Raw genomic sequence first — 17048 nt, forward strand, 5'->3', positions numbered from 1 at the left:
TTGCTATTGCAGTGACATGTTTAGATAGGAGCAGATGTGCACCTAGTATCAGTAAGACGTGCCCATTAAAATCTTAATTATTTCCTAAGGATGTTAACTGTGAAAAGTGGTGGTTCTCTTTGTTTTATGTATTTTGTTAATCTGTTTTCTTGCAAGTAAGCATTAGAGTAAAACCACTAAGTCAAGCTATACTTTAAAATAACTTGAAAAGTTTTTAACTGTCATAGAAATGAAAGGTACAGTGCTATTATAATTTTGGTAAATAGAGGAAGGTTTTGATAAATGGAGAGTTTCTAGGAGGCTCACATAGCATATGTAATGGCAGGACTGAGAATTTCAGTGTGCTTTTGAGAATTCCTGATTTAAATCTCAGTTCAGGAGGATTCCAGCATTTCTGATAGCTGTTCATTAACTTAGTACAGTCTAAATTGAGACCTAGGAGCATTTCTACTTCCTCTAACAAGGTTCATGTAGACTTTTATGATAAATTCTTGATTATTAGCCAGTGTGAGTTTAGATATCCTAGTTCCTGGAAAAACCTGTGCTATATGTACTGTAAAAGGTACTGTGAAGCATGCAACAGATATTGAAGAACAGCGTGTGTATAGCTGAGGGTTTTCATTTTGGAGGGGAGGGAGTGCACTTCTTTCTGGCTTTCCTGGATGTTCCCGGGTACCTGTTGAGTGTTTCAGATGTGTCTGTGTTCCCCAGTGCTCTGGCTTCTGAGTAACCATAGCTGAAAATTTTGAAAGCCTTGGGTCAGTGCCCAAAATTGTAAACTTGAATTCAAAGAATTGCTGAAAAGTGCTTCTTGATAGACAATGTATTGAAATATGGCTCTTGTATTTCTTATGAAGTTATTTACTAGCTTTGCTGTGGGAAATTACTCTTGTGGAATATCATGTTGTTATTCCTTTATGTTTGCATGTTGGCAGCATCCTGAGTTACCGAAAATATGGTTAGAAAACTCTTAAAAAATTTTATACAGCAGAAGACATAAAACAAGTACTCTTAGGAGATATACTTTCTGCTATTTCATTCTTAAAATAAGTTAGAGAATTAAAACAATTTGCAAGAATGACTGACTGATTTTTTATTAATGAACAGAATGAACAACTAAATGCATTAGTGAAAGTCCTTAAAGCAGTGTGGTAACCAAGACTTTTTTTATAGTATTAGTTTGCCTTATAATCTCTACTCTGACCAACCCTAGAATTATTGCTTTAGTTATATTACTCCTTGTCTGAGTTTGTTGCTTAAGTCAAGAAGCGATTAGAAGGTAAGTATTTTAGCAGTATAATTACTGCTAAAACTTGCAATATATCAACTATTTGTTATTTTGAAGGAGTTGCTGCATCCTATGAGTCTTAATTTTTTTTTGTTTCCTCTTAGAATTCTGCACACTGCTTTTAGGATTTAGGAAGCACTACTCAGTGTTTTATTGATTGTAACTCAATTACAGTATTTGAATGAGTGACTGTTATAAAGTATATTCAATGTTTAGTGGTTAAAAATGTTTGTATGTCAACATTCTGCTAATGGTTAATTTTTTATTTTAGTGATAAACAGAGAAGTTGACCATGACAACCTTCCTGGAATTTATCCAGCAGAATGAGGACAGAGATGGAGTTAGATTCAGCTGGAATGTTTGGCCTTCAAGTCGTCTTGAAGCTACAAGAATGGTAGTCCCAGTGGCTGCCCTCTTCACGCCACTGAAGGAACGACCAGACTTGCCTCCTATTCAGTATGAGCCAGTTTTGTGCAGTAGGACCACGTGTCGAGCTGTTCTGAATCCCTTATGGTAAACCTAATGCATATGTTATTCCAGTATTTTCTCTTAAAATCTTGAGAATAGTGCTAGTTGAACTGTGCAAAAGATCTGGTGTGTGCAAATTCAAGCGCTCCTCACATGAGTGTACAACTCAGACTTACAGATCTTAGATGATTCTGCACATAGATTTTTGTAGGTAACATATATACTTAAGACACAGCTTTCATTAAGGAGTCTTTTCAATGTACTTAATTATTGATTAGGTATGTTATTTTTCTGGAACTATTCTGGAACATCTTGGGAATTAGTATACTCTTAACATTTTGCCTCTAGAAAATGACTTGCAGTAAAAACTTATAATACTGTATCTTTTGAACTGTTGGACCCTGATATAGTTTAATTTCCAAGTGAACTAAGCTATTTTTATTATTGACCTTAGTTCATTTGTAGATCAAAGCAGGTTAGCTGGTTTAGTTTACCAAAGCAGAAGGTGATAGACAGACAGATAGATAACATCAGAAGTAGGCATGAGAGAGGGTGAAAAGCTGTTTAAGCTAAAGGGTAATATTGGCACAAGCTCAGATGATTGTGGACTAGTCATGGACAAGTTTAGGTTGGAAGCAAAGGAGGCATTTCATATGTCATTCCTGTTACAGAAGTATGGAAAAGAAACAGAAAAATTTCTAAGTTGGAGTTTGATGGCATGGGAAAGATCCAGAGTGATAGTGAGAGGTTAGACGTGATGTAAAAGATTCTGTAGAACAAATTCAGTTTTATGAATGACTTGTCTTTGCTTGGGAGAAAAGACAGTTTTGAAGCAGATGTAAAATTGTGCTTCAGTATTAAACACAGTGGCTGATTGTGCTGGAAGTCAGGCTTAGCTGAAATTAACTTCTGCAGAAGCGTTATCTTTTTTTGAGGACTGGAAAGAAAAGAATGGAAAGACAAAGTTGTAAAAGGTCAGTCAGATGCCTGACATTACAACAAGCTGTGGGTGTGTTTCCTGTATCTTGTGTGCAAGCCATGACTGGAATTTCTTTTCTTTTTTAAACAAGTGTGATTAGAGACTCAGTATGGAGGGACCTTTTGAAATCTGTGTGGCGCTTTGGGCTGGGTAATTTGCAGCCTCTGTAATTGGTATAGATAATTTGATAGCAATAAAGCTGTGTTGTATTTACAGCATACTGGGACTTATCCAAAGATTTGATGATATTTTAAAAAGATTTTTGCCCTTGCAGACAGAAGATATGGTAGCAGGAAATGTACATTGAGAACTCTAAAGTTTACTTTCCCTTAAGATGTGAGTAGGGCTCTGTTAAGACATCTCTATGGCATGAAGATACAATTTGCATTTTTTATATTAACTATATTAATGAAAATGTAGACAAAAGGAGATAGTCTTACCAACTGAAAAAAATGTTATTTTCATTACAGAGGTAGCTGTAATGTTGGAACCTGTTTTTTTAGGGCATAATGTAAATTCAGGATAGTCCCAGACTGGCAGCTAATAGACAGAAGCAGAAAACAATGAAAAATGCAAAGGTAGGAAGAGTTAAAAAGATTTGCTAAAAGCATGGAGAAAGTCTCTAGTATAGGGGCTGAGTATTTTTAAGTTTCTTATTTTCTTCTTTTCCTTGAAGACCATTCTTTCTCCTTAAGCACAGTAATTTGCCTGATACATCTGTGTGAGACTTCACTTATTCTGAGTTTGTAATATGGCTATTTAGGAGAAAGTATATTAGAAGGAAGCTTTTCCAAAGTCACTGTGTTTTTGAAACACTAAAAGAAATATGTTCTAGGGACAGTGGAGAAAAATGAATTGTTCATGCTATATAAACTTTTCTTATTGTACTTTTATAGCCAAGTGGATTATCGAGCAAAACTCTGGGCTTGCAACTTCTGTTACCAGAGAAATCAGGTAAGAAAATCAAACATTCAGCATATAGAAGATATTTTTATAAGGCAAAATGAAAATCTTGATTTTTCACATTATAGTTGCAAGCTGAAATTGACAGCAGGAGCAGGAGTATGCAACTGTATCTTCAGACTTTTTTTCATGACAACAGTAGTGAACATCTGTTGCAAAGTACTCCATATGTATGTTTTTGCTTTTGTAGAAGTTATAGTCTTTCATTTATGCTTAATTTCTGTGGTTTTATTTGCAGTTTCCTCCTACCTATGCTGGCATATCTGAAATGAATCAACCAGCTGAACTTTTGCCTCAATTCTCCAGCATTGAATATGTAGTACAGGTAAAATCATTAGATAAAATCTTTAACATTTATAGCCTTGCAATATACAAAAAGAATTCATTTCAATTTTACTTCTTCACTGCATTTTAATGACTCTGGGTATATATGTGCTTGTTAGTAGATTGAACATTTATGTCATCAGTTGGAAAAGGAAAACATAACATTTTATAAGAACACTAGGATTGCTAATAAGACTGGTTTAAAAAAAAAAAAAAGGAAGGAAAAAGAGAGACCTATTGTGAAGGTGATATTTCTATTAGGTTTGTTTCTTTACAAGGGGGCTAATTTGTGTTTGTTTCAGGAGGCTGCTCACTGTTGTTAGTTGCTCAAGCAATTTCAGTTCAAATTTGACTGACTGTTGATTGACCTCTCATTAATAATTTGAATTGAAATTTGTATTTGGATGATTAGTAGTTAGTTTTAGGGCTAACTGGTTTGGAGACAACAGCTAATATGTATTCAATTCAAGTGTTTAAATTTTAATATTCATCCTTTTTTAGCATAGAGGTTACTTGAATAGAAACAAAAAATGGACCTAAACCCCTAAATTGCAAATATTCGCAATTACAAATTTTTGTAATATCTAAATTCCAGTTTTGAGGATTAAAATTTGTAGGACTTGAGTGAGGCAGATCATAATCTGAATCCTCACTGAAGTCTTACAAACTGTAATCAAAAGAAGAGTGAACACTGAATGGAATCTGTACTTTTTGCCAACTCTTGTAATGCAAAGTAAATTGGTTGTTTGTTTATAGTACAGTTTGAATAGAATAAAAAGAACTGATGATCTCTAGAGTAAAATTATGAGGTGAAATGCCATAGAATGTCATCAGTTTGGAATATTTTATCATTGTGAATAGCTTTGTGACTGTTGTGTTCATTTGGAGCAATGAAAGTTTGTTGTATTTGGCACATGCTTCAAAACTATTGTGACATCCTGAAAGGATTTTTTCCTTTCTTCTGTAGTAACCATTTCCTTTTTGTGCAGAGTTCATTATGGTAGGGGTTTTGTTCCAGATCCTCATTACTAATTGAGAGGGAGTTAAGGTAGATGGAACATTAACATTATTGGTATGATTAAAGTTAAAACTTTTACAAAATGTACTTTACTTGTTAATTTTTGATCCTGTAAATATTGCAAGATTTGTTTTTCATGTGATTATAATTGTGTTTCTCAAAGCGTGGTCCTCAGATGCCGTTGATATTTCTTTATGTTGTGGACACATGCATGGAAGATGAAGACTTGCAAGCTCTGAAGGAATCCATGCAGATGTCACTTAGTCTCCTGCCACCAACTGCATTAGTAGGTCTCATTACCTTTGGCCGAATGGTGCAAGTTCATGAACTTGGCTGTGAAGGAATTTCCAAAAGTTATGTCTTCAGAGGAACAAAGGACCTATCTGCAAAACAACTTCAGGTAATGAATGCACTGAAGCAAACAAAAGGAAGCCATCAAGGTGATGATAATGAAATAATCTGTAAACAAATTTTGTAATAAAATCTTATGTATTTGACTACAGGAAATGCTAGGGCTTACAAAAGTAGCTGTTTCACAAGTCGGTCGGGGTCCTCAAGTGCAGCAGCCACCACCTTCTAACAGGTAATCTACTTAAAACACCTAAAACAGATACCTTGACTACACTGATTTACTGGAAAACTAGTGTTTTAAGACAATGAAAACAGTCAGCTCAATGGGTAATTGTAAAATTATCAGGGTGATGCTTTGGAAGTGTTCTGAGATGCATGTTACAGATACATAAATAATGATGTTTCTGTTGGCTGGTGTGCTGCAAAGTGTTAATAGCTTCTTTAGTGCCCCGTTCTTATGTGGATATCCAGTTGTGCCTTCCCTTTTATTCCCTCTTCTACTCCTCTTCTGTCTCTCATTTGGAAATCACAACTTGGTGTTTGGTTTTCTTGTGTGTTCCACTATGACATAGAAGAAATTTATGGAATGATAAAAGAGAACGACAGTTTTCCAGTCTGCCCTCCTGAAAATAACTGTATTTGTAGTCTGCCTGCAGCAGCACAGAAGATATTTTATATGTTAATTTGTCTTCTGATCTTAGATTTTCACTGCAGTAGTGAAACTTCAGTTTCTTTTTGAGGTTCATAGGTTATCACCTGCTTTGTTCTTTTAACTAAGTAGGGTTCTTTCTGGATAGTGGTGGTATCTCTAGGTCAGCAAGTTTTAGTTTTACAAGCTCCTTGCTGAACTTGTCAAGCTGAGTGTGTATGTAATAATTCCAAATGGCTTTATCTTGGTGAGGCAGGGACATTGATCTGAATCCAGAGTAGAATCTAGAATTAGACATTGCTGGTATATGTCTAATATATTGCTAGTAAGCGACTGATAAAATGTTCATTTAACAATTTAATTCTGAACTAATTCCATGTATTTGTTTCCAGATTTTTGCAACCGGTCCAGAAAATTGATATGAATCTAACTGATCTTTTGGGTGAGCTGCAACGGGATCCTTGGCCTGTTCCACAAGGCAAACGGCCCTTACGTTCTTCTGGAGTGGCTCTTTCTATAGCTGTAGGACTCCTTGAGGTAATAGCTTTTAACTCCAGCTGTGCTAATATGTAGATAATTTTCTTGCGGAAAAGCTGCTGCAATCAATATGTAAAAACCTTCCTAATTGATGCATATTAGATTTGTAGGATGATCTGATGCATATCATCCCTTATATACATAGAATATTGTGGACATTTACATGTTTTAATAAGGCAAAATTGAGACTTTAAATTAATGGTAGATTTAAGTTTTGTAGAAATGCAGTTGTTGTTAGAATCCTATCAGTGTGATAAATACCCACACAGCTATTTATTTTGTTCAATTTGTAGCAAAACCTGATGGGTTTATTTGTCTTTTATTTCCTGCAGTGCACTTTTCCTAATACTGGTGCACGTATAATGATGTTTATTGGAGGCCCAGCTACGCAGGGACCTGGCATGGTTGTAGGGGATGAATTGAAGTTACCGATAAGATCATGGCATGATATTGAAAAAGACAATGCAAAATATGTGAAAAAGGGTACTAAGGTAAGAGATGATGGTGTGGTTTTGTTCACTTGACTCTGAATAGTGGTGTGTCTTAAGAATGTCTTCAGAAATTTCAGTATATTGAGTTAGAACTTTTCTAATCAGATTAAAGTTCTTTGGAGTGTTTCTCTGGTTGAAGTCAGAAAAAATTTATATTACTAAATGGTATATCTAGTGTAAGGCTGGTACTTCTAAGGCAGGTGCTCAAAACTGCCTCTGTAGTTGGGGGAGGGCTAGGCTGTAGAGTTTAGACATGGTTAAGTTAATCTAAAGTGTAGATTTGGGCTGGTGAACTACATCCAAAACCTGTTGAATTCATCTTAACTGATTATAATGGAAGCTTAAACAATTAGCTCAGTCGCAGGCACCTGCTATTATAGACACATGAGATTGGAATGATAAATTTGGTGCTGTGTTAGTACTAAATGCAAATTTTGAAAAGAAAAAGATCAAGGTAATTTTTTAGATTTAGATTAAATAGCAAATTTAGATTAAATAGCAACCACTGCTCTCTCTAGTGTGAACTGGGCTCTCAGCTTATAAGAAAAAAACCTCAAGTGTTGAAATTCCAGTCTTAATTTTAACTTGAGCTAAAAATATACTTTTATATGAATAAAGTCTGATAATGTTGTTTTAGTAAAATTCTGGGAGTTTAGGATTTAGTATGAAGATGAGGAGAGTTCATGTTGTAAATTGCTATGAACTGTATTTTCATCTTGGATTTAGCATTTTGAAGCCCTGGCTAATCGGGCTGCAACAAATGGTCATGTTATTGACATATATGCATGTGCATTGGATCAGACTGGTCTGCTGGAGATGAAGTGTTGTCCCAACTACACTGGGTATGTGTTTATTAATTTTTAAGTAGTATATGAAGATGTAATTTTTTGGTTTCTTGAATTGTTTAACAGGAAGTATTTACAAAAAATGAGCTGCTTTAAAAAAAAAGCACACACACACTCTGTACTGTGCTGGTTGTATTTATACTGGAATTTTGGAATTTCTCAGCCTCTGGCAAGTTTGTCACCACAATTGTGGGTTTTATAGGAAGGGGGTTTTTCTTGTGATGTGATCTGTTTGAGGCTTGAATAACATGGATATATTTTAAACAGACAATTTATCATATGCACTATTTCTGTTTTTCATTGTGTGTATATGTAAGCTGCAGGTTTCAGTAAAGATAAGGACCTGTCATCCTTGTTTTTCTTGCTCTTCAGAGTGGTACAAAACGCTCTGTTATTCCTTCTGTCTTGTTTATGCCGTTCTTTTATATATTGTTTATAGGTTCAGCTTGTGGTGTAGGTGATTATCAGGTACATCGCTTGCTCCTGATATTTGCTCCCCCTGTCCAGATCTCCATTTCAGACACAATCTTGTATTCCCTCCAGCTTGTCTTGCCATCAGTTCACTTTGTTACAATTAAAGCAAGTTCTAGTCCTTCTCATGAAACCACTCCCCTATTTTCTGTCACTGTATAACACCCTTACCTTTACTGTTACACAATTCTGTAGTCTGGTATAGCTCTTCACTCACACTTGTAATAATTTCGTAATTCACTCATTAATTTGGTAAATCCTCCCAAGTCTTCCTCCTTATTTTTTCAAATGCTGTCTTTCTCTTTCTGAAAGCCTATTCTACACTTATGATACTTCTTCTTTCCTAGTATAGCCATCTGCTTTATGTACTACTGGAGTTTTAGGTTATTCTTCTGTATTCACTCTGGATTCTTGTGCCAAACTCATTTCTTTTGCTTGTTACCGTTAGTTTTGTCAATATGGAGTACAGGTAAAATTAAGTGAAGCATCTTTGCTTATTAGTTTAATACCTGTTATATCTGTGAGTAACAGGCCTTCTTAGTTGTGTGTCAATATCTGTATATGACAGGATCCTAAGCACATGCTGCATATGCTCTGTCCAAGAGGAATGAGAGAGCAACCACAGGTTGTAATGAGGATGTGCCACTGAGTTTCAGGCCAGCTTGACACTGCCAGATTGCTTCTTTTCGGAGCTGTGTGTATAGCCCTAGGTTGGGAGTTTTCAACTGCTCAGGATCTTTGTTTAAATTTATTATTTTATCTGCATATTTGACACCTCTTCCTTTTCTGGATCAAAGTCAAGCTGTGTTTTTTCTATATACAGTGGTGTAATTTTGCTCTTTCTGTCTGCTCATGTGACTCACCTTGTTTTCACTCCTCTAGCAAAACTATCCTTAATATATAGTTTGTCTATTTCTCCTACAGCTGTTCCTATTTTCTTTTTAGTTACATCCTACATACAGGGAAGAATTTCTGATTCCACCCATGTCTATTTTCTTCTATCTTTGAATATCCACCTGACAACTTCTTTTGGGTGTAATGTTTGACCTATTGACATATTTTACTAATAGAATTTAATTAATATTTTTAGATGAATGAAAATAGTATCTCCCATTACTATTTTCTAAATGCACTATATGGTATTTCATGGTAAGTGGCAACTGTTGCAGTTACATTCACAAAATATTGCTAAGCATAAAAATAAATCATGCTTCTTGAGCATAGATTTAAGCCTGAAATAATGAATAAGCTACCCAAAATAATATAGTTTGGAATTGTAAATATTAGAAGTAAGCTGACTTTGCATGACAGGGTTTTGAGACATCTAAAATGTTGAAGTCCAGTATAGTATATTCCCAGTGATTTTGTTACATATTATAATCATAATAACCTCAAGATGCATAGGGCAAGAAGCTAACTTAAAAATTTCATCCCTAACATTGTAGCAAAATACTAATTTAATGTTAGTCTGTTTTAAGAAGGCAAAAATGTGCCTCACAATGAACTGTCTTTAGTTTTAGTCTTTAATAGAAATAAGCTATGTAAATCCTGTGTGCTAAATTATTGCATAATAAGTAATCTATTTTAACTCAAGGGTTTTGTTTGTTTTGTTGTTGTCTAGAGGCTACATGGTAATGGGAGACTCTTTCAATACATCTTTATTCAAACAAACCTTTCAGAGAGTATTCACTAAAGATATGCAAGGACAATTTAAAATGGGATTTGGCGGCACATTAGAAATAAAGGTAAGCATACGAAAATTCAGTCCAGTGAAAGTCTGGAATAGGATGGCTACAAACTGTGGAATCTTTGCCCTTTAAAGGAATTTTTAGGAAAATGCTAAACAGGTGTGTTAAGGTTGGCTTGGATATAGCTGTTACTACTTAGCTATCTTTTTGTAGTTCTGTGATTCTGTAAATGTGAGTTAGGTATAGTGGTAATTCCTTCTCACTCTGCATTCAGTGACAGCTAAAAGAGAAGCTAAACTAAAATAAATGTCTCTGTTAGAAACTCAGAATGCCATGTGCTTTGATTTTGATATCAGTAGTGAGTGTTTCTTGGGTTTTGGTCCAACTTCTCTACGTAGTTCAGGACAGGTTTCCTTTCATTTTCCATCCTTTTCAGAGTCCATTCTGGCACTTAAACAGTGGTCATTTCCACCTCCACCCTTTTGAGAAGCTTAGAGCTGAATGTGCTCTAGGTTCAGGTATTGTCTTCCATGATGTTTCTTGCAAAATATTGCAATCCTGCCTCGAAGAAGAATATGAGGTTATTTTCACTTTCAGTAAAATTCTGTTTTACTGGGACAAATTGTTGAACCCTTTTTTTTTGTATATGTTTTCTTGTGAATTTTGTTGGAAGATCCTGGAAAATGTAAAAAGGGAGCCCCAGGTCTAGAGGGATGTACAAATCACTTCAAACAGGAAAATGACATTGGAAAAATGTGAATAACTGGATCTTGCTTTTAGCTGCATATGTCTAGGAGATAGAATATAAATGCATTTTGGGATATGTGTAGCATTATCTTGCCAGTCGTCAGTTTTACCTCTTATCTTGTTAATATTTTAATCTCTTAGTTAGAAAAAGAGACATTACCCAGTATACTTTACAGGCTCTCACAATTATAAATTAGGCAATTTTTTTCTCCATGTTTTAATTTATGTTTGTGCTGTTGTTTCAGGTGTACTAATTGGTACAGCAAACAAATGTAATTAAGTGTAGAAAGTAAGCACATGGAAAGTTTCTCTAAGCATTTTTGTATGTATAACCTTTCTTAAAGGTATCAATAATGTGATATGCATTGAGGTTTTAATTATCTAATGATAAAATAAGACTGAATTCTTGAGCATGGCGTGGTAATGTATGTTTTTGTTCTGAATATGAAGACTTCAAGAGAAGTAAAGATTTCTGGAGCGATTGGACCCTGTGTCTCTCTCAACTCCAAAGGACCTTGTGTCTCAGAAAATGTAAGTAAACTTTGCTGAAAATGAAGGTAATATCCTACTATGGAAAAATAGGATTTAAGATTTCTGGATTTGAAGAGACACTGAAACTTTTCCATAAATGGAGCAAATAGTGTTCAATTTTTACCAATTTTAAATTCAATACGTGCAAGCTTGTATTCATTACTAGATCACATTCACATTGTATGAAACCTTGCAGACTCCTTGTTCCTTGTTAAGATTTGTCCACTTGTTTAGATTTGGTTGCTGTAAAATTATCATGCAGAAATTGCACACTGATGTAGCAGAAACCAATGCTTTATTGTTAAAATCAGAGCTATGTCCTTTTATTTAAAGTGTCCTTTTATCCTTTATCTAAGGATACGAGACTGTGGAAACATCCCTTTTATCTTGGTTCTACCTTCCCATTTCTGTAGCTGTTTCACCAAATGCACACTTAATTTATTGGAAGATCCAACTATTGCAGGCTCCTGAAGTAACTCCTTTAAATTATATTAGGCTTAAATCATCACTTATTTTCTTATCAGATAATATTCTTAACATTTGATTACTAATAAAAAACAATTCATGCAAGTAACCAAATGTCTTACATTTAAGAAGTCTCATTTTTGTTCCTAACAGTCTGCATAATAGAGCACTTTCCAGTTTGAAAATGCTCACAAATGGCCTGCTTTAATCAAACATTTTTCATTCCTTAAATTTTCCTTGTATTTATGGTTGCATCTTCGTGAATTAAAAATCTCAATATAATCAGCATTTTTTTTCTCAGTGATCTGGTACAGATTTTAGTATTTTGTTGCCTAAAGGGACCACATATATTACAATAAAAGTTAAACCCCCAGAAAACCAATTAAATGTACATCATCTTATTTAAACTACATATCTATTTCATAGGATGTAATAGGAAATTCAGTTGTGAATTCACATCTGTTCTGTCATTCTTTTGCCTTGCAATTATATAATTTATATTCCAAACACCTTTCTGTTGAAATTATCCAAATTAAAAATTTTGGGGTAAAACATAAAATGAGGATGCATGCAGCTTATTTCAGTGGGAACTGGACAATTCCTGTAGCTATAATGCTTCTAAATGAATACAAGCACAGTGATAATATTGCCAGTATAATTTTCCTTAAATATTTTATTCAGTTTCACTGTGTCCATTATGGTTAATGAATTATTTTAATGGGCTTTTCTGGATATTTATGTTCCTTTGATGCCAAAAAAGAAGTGTCAGTTGAAATAGGTCACTATCTCTGTACAGTTACCTTCCTAGTTGTTAGTTATATTATACAATATACTATGTAAGCTCTCTACGTGAAGTTTTACTGCTGTACCCTAGAAGAGTCTTTCCACTTACATGTGCTTCTTGCCTCTTTATCTTGGGGCTGTTTAAGCAAAGTCTGGTACTTTTTCCTGTTTCTGACCTGCTTTTTAACTTTTTCTAATGCCAACTCCTTGTTCTATAAATGTTTTAGTCTTTTAAAACAACAATCTCTTTTTATTATTATTCCCTCAACCAGTGCTACAGTTGTTTTGCAAGAGTGTGTGGAAAAGTGACAGATTGAACAGGGAGAAAGCTCGTGACAGAGTAGTTCTAAACAGTTATGTATAATGGCTAGATGCTGTATTTCACAAACAAGCAAATACTTCTAGTTTGTAAAAGTGTTATAAAATCTTTCTGCAGGAGATTGGAACAGGAGGCACTTGTCAGTGGAAGATTTGTGGTCTTAATCCTACTACAACACTTGCACTGTACTTTGAGGTGGTAAACCAGGTAATAAATATTTGTCTACTTGTCTACTGAACACAATAATCTTATTTTATGTAACTATTGAAGCCTGTATTTTTGTGTGGTTCCCCCAAGCACAGTAGCAGGGATACAAATGATGCTGCCATTTTGTTTTGTCAAAATTTAGAGATGGACATGAACTGCTTAATGATGAGCTAATCTTCTTCTTGACTATGGTAATGGGAACCAAAGAGCTCTACAAATTTTGGATAGTGTTCATAATCTTTTTAACTCCGATTTTTCCTTTCAGAGTGTTACTTATTAAATGTATTTCAATTGCATTATATGAAAATACTGTAATCTGCATATTTAAAAGTGCTTTTCAGTATTTCCCTGATGTTTTAGTTACAAGGTAATTACTATATAATGTCACATTTTAATTTATGCTTCAATTGCTCAGTATTTCCAAGTAAAGATTGGCTTCATTGAAAGGTGTCAGGGACATATAGCCTGGTTTCCTGTTTCCCTGAGGGGCTGCTAGGAAAGAGGATGAAAATATGAGGAGCAAATGTGCCACTCCTTCCCATACTTCCTCTTCTTCCAAATATTTGAAGCTCAGGAACTATGTGAGCTGACTGTAGTTTCTATATAATTAGTATGCTGTATTTCATAGTTTGTTATCTATGCAAAAGTTTAAAAACTTGAACTTACCTTAGCCATTTTTCATTTTACTTTTTGCATATTTATTTTGGTCTCATTTTATTAGTAGCTCTAAAACTGGCCAAGTCATGATATGTGGTAATTAATTTCAACTATCTTTGTCTTTTGAGTTACTTTCCTAGTTAGTGTGTAAACCTGTATTTCCACTGACTAGAGTTTTGAAATTTCGATTTACACCTTGATTCCAATCTTTGTTTTGACAGCAGTTTTGGAGATTCATTTTAGACTAATGTCAGGTTTCTTGTCCTGTAATTCCAGGTCTTCAAATAGAATGTAATGAAATTAGCAATCATAAGGCCCCTTGGAAAATGTTGTCTCTGTAAGGGTATGTGGAAAGAGAGAGCATTGGTTGCTTTAAGGATGTCTGGTGGAGACAGCAACTGCTTCCAACATATCCCTTAATAGTCTCCAAGTGCATTAGCCATATTTAGTAAGGATACTCAAAGCACCAGACAATTAATTTATATAACTTGGGCTGCCTGTTGCAAAGAATTTTATGATTTTCTAGTCATTAGTTACATACTTTCAAGTTATACTGTAAAATCTTGAGATTCTCCTTCATTTAATTTTTTTTTCCTCCTGTACTTAGCACAATGCTCCCATTCCTCAAGGAGGACGTGGTGCAATCCAGTTTGTGACTCAGTACCAACATTCCAGTGGACAGAGACGTATCAGAGTGACCACAGTTGCCAGAAAGTATGTTCTATTTGTGATGAATGAATTTTGAAAGATCAGTATATATATATATATATATATGCCTTTTACTCTATAGATTTTGTACCTGTTTTCTTATTCTGGGATATACAGTGCCACAGGTGGTGAGAGCATGAGCATACCTTTGAGACAGTTGCCTCTCTTGTTCTGTGGGATGATTTTTCTCTGAGAGTTGCAGTAGCTGTGATGGGAGTGCTCTGAAGTAAACCAAGTGGTTTTAGATGAGGGGGAAGCTTTGAGTGAAATTCTGTGGTTTAAACTGAGGAGATGGTTGGACTTACAGAATGGCAGCAATCACTTCATAACTTAACTTGAGAATGCCAGCTGCAGTTCAGGGGGAATGTAAATACCTCTTCTTGCACATGTAACCCTTACTTACTGTTTCCTTGATTCACAATTTTAGGATGTGATGTTTAATATTATAAAGGCATTTTTCAATGTCCAGTGACATTTCCTTTAAGCTGAAGAAGATCATTGCTTGGTTAATTCGATGGAAAATTCCATTTATTGAAAAAAACTTTACCTTAACTGTTGATATGATTATGTTAACTTACATTAGTTATATTAGTAGAATCTTGGCAACTGATAAAAGATGAGATTAATAGTTCACCTTATAAATTGAAAAGAACAATCAAGGGGCACAAGAAAGTTGCTAGTGTGGGAATATGTGCTAAACTTCATGGATGGTGCTTTCTGTAACTTACCTTTCGTAATTAATTTTTTAAAAAATAGAATAGCTGTTCTTAGTGACATTATATTTTATTTCACTTGTTGAATGGCATCTGTACAAATAAGGAACATTTCTAATTAAAAAATGGCTAACTGAGAGGCTGCTTGTTTATACCCAGCAGATTTTTTGAAGCTTCAGCATCAGTTTGTTAAATTGCTAACGCTGCTTTCTTTACCTTAATTTTGAAGGGATATTTTGTGGTTGGACATCTTTCCTTTCACTGTGATGAAAATATTGTATTTTTCTTTTGCAGCTGGGCAGATGCACAAACCCAGATTCAAAACATCGCTGCATCTTTTGACCAGGAAGCTGCTGCAATTCTCATGGCTAGATTGGCAGTGTACAGGGCAGAGACAGAGGAGGGGCCTGATGTGCTTAGGTGGCTGGACAGACAACTTATACGCCTGGTAAAAAGAGCTGTATTGAAAGAGTCAGATTGGTTTCTTGCTTGTAGACACACAAGTCTTAAATGACTAGTGATTGTTTCTTTAAAAATAAAAACAGAAAATGAGCTGAATGCTTCATTTTCACATGAGGATATGCAGAATTAACTAAGATATTCTGTTTTAAATGAAAAAAAAAGCAAGTGTGTTTTCCGTTGATTAATGTTTGCTCAACACGTGGTAATTGCCAGCAGTTAAGAGAAATTATAACATGAGATTTGCAGAAATCAAAGCTTTCTCTACTTTCTGCTACCTGTAATGATATCGTAGATTAAATATTTTTAGGGGGGAAAAAAAAGGGAGGCAAAGTATCTGGAAACCCATATGGAATTTTTTTATTTTCAAAAGTTCAATTTTCTGTTTGGGTTTTTTTTATTTATTTTCTTTTTACTTTAAGTAGTTTTCAATAATTTAATCATCTAACTCTGCTTAGTGATTTTAGGGAACCCTCCCCCAAAAAACCATTAAAGCCACATATGCAAGAAAATCACTGCTTGTTGAGAACTTATGTTGGTGTTTTTGCTAGGTTTCTGTTTGTTTACAAAGTTGTAAGCACCACAAGTCATGTGTCTGATAAAACCAAACTTACAGTAATTGCATGACCAAACAAGTATGTTTCTTAATTTAGAATTTAGATATTTATTTCTTTTGCCCCAGTGTCAGAAATTTGGAGAATATCACAAGGACGATCCAAACTCTTTCAGATTTTCGGAAACCTTTTCACTTTACCCACAGGTGAGTTTGTCTATTGGAAGGTTTGTCTATAAGTGATAAAAAGAGAATGCTCAGTGAAGAAAGAGGCCCTGTAGCAGAGAGTGAAGTAAGGCATTACGCTGGATATCACGATGAACAGGCCCCCTGCCCCCAGCTACTGTCTGCTGTGTGACATTAAGCAAATCACTTCTGTTGCCTGTGCTGCCATATCCCCTTTTGTCCTCTGCCCTTACAGTTAAACTTAGTCTAACTGTGTATATTTTTGTTTCTCCTATAATGAAATCCTCATCCTACCTGAATTTTAATTCATATAATGATACTTTTTTAAGGACTGTTTTAATGAAGAAATTCAGAAATGTAAGAAAATGTGTGGGTTTGCTTTATTGTTTCTTTCCCGTATTATTTACGATACTGACCACAAAAGAAACATTATTGGTTATATTAAACTTCGAATAGTTTCTTTGCTAATAATCTCTTCTAATAAATTACTCCATTCTGATGGCTCCAGATATGTAACTTTTGGACTCTCCATAGACTTCCATAGTACTTCTGTTTGAGCTACCTACCAGTCTGTCTCAAGGTGTTAAATGTTGTGGAGAGATTGATTCAGCAATGAGGGGATATACTTTGATTCAGCAATGAGGGGAT

At 34.7% G+C, this 17048-nt stretch overlaps 1 protein-coding gene across 1 annotated transcript in view; it reads left to right on the plus strand.

Annotated features, from left to right (window-relative positions):
* The window catches only part of SEC23A (Sec23 homolog A, coat complex II component), a 29085-nt gene that overhangs the window by 2390 nt on the left and 9647 nt on the right, over positions 1 to 17048 (plus strand). Inside the window, exons 2-15 of the mRNA XM_027638418.1 lie at positions 1560 to 1801; positions 3632 to 3689; positions 3937 to 4023; positions 5204 to 5440; positions 5544 to 5623; positions 6433 to 6577; positions 6910 to 7068; positions 7795 to 7910; positions 10006 to 10129; positions 11270 to 11350; positions 13035 to 13124; positions 14389 to 14495; positions 15497 to 15650; positions 16344 to 16421. Coding sequence (XP_027494219.1) covers positions 1581 to 1801; positions 3632 to 3689; positions 3937 to 4023; positions 5204 to 5440; positions 5544 to 5623; positions 6433 to 6577; positions 6910 to 7068; positions 7795 to 7910; positions 10006 to 10129; positions 11270 to 11350; positions 13035 to 13124; positions 14389 to 14495; positions 15497 to 15650; positions 16344 to 16421 — 1737 coding nt within the window. The 5' untranslated portion in view covers positions 1560 to 1580. The remainder of the gene's footprint in view (positions 1 to 1559; positions 1802 to 3631; positions 3690 to 3936; positions 4024 to 5203; positions 5441 to 5543; positions 5624 to 6432; positions 6578 to 6909; positions 7069 to 7794; positions 7911 to 10005; positions 10130 to 11269; positions 11351 to 13034; positions 13125 to 14388; positions 14496 to 15496; positions 15651 to 16343; positions 16422 to 17048) is intronic.

Source organism: Corapipo altera, unplaced genomic scaffold, assembly GCF_003945725.1.
Source record: "Corapipo altera isolate COAL_440 unplaced genomic scaffold, ASM394572v1 23, whole genome shotgun sequence".
Taxonomy (NCBI): Eukaryota; Metazoa; Chordata; class Aves; order Passeriformes; family Pipridae; genus Corapipo; species Corapipo altera.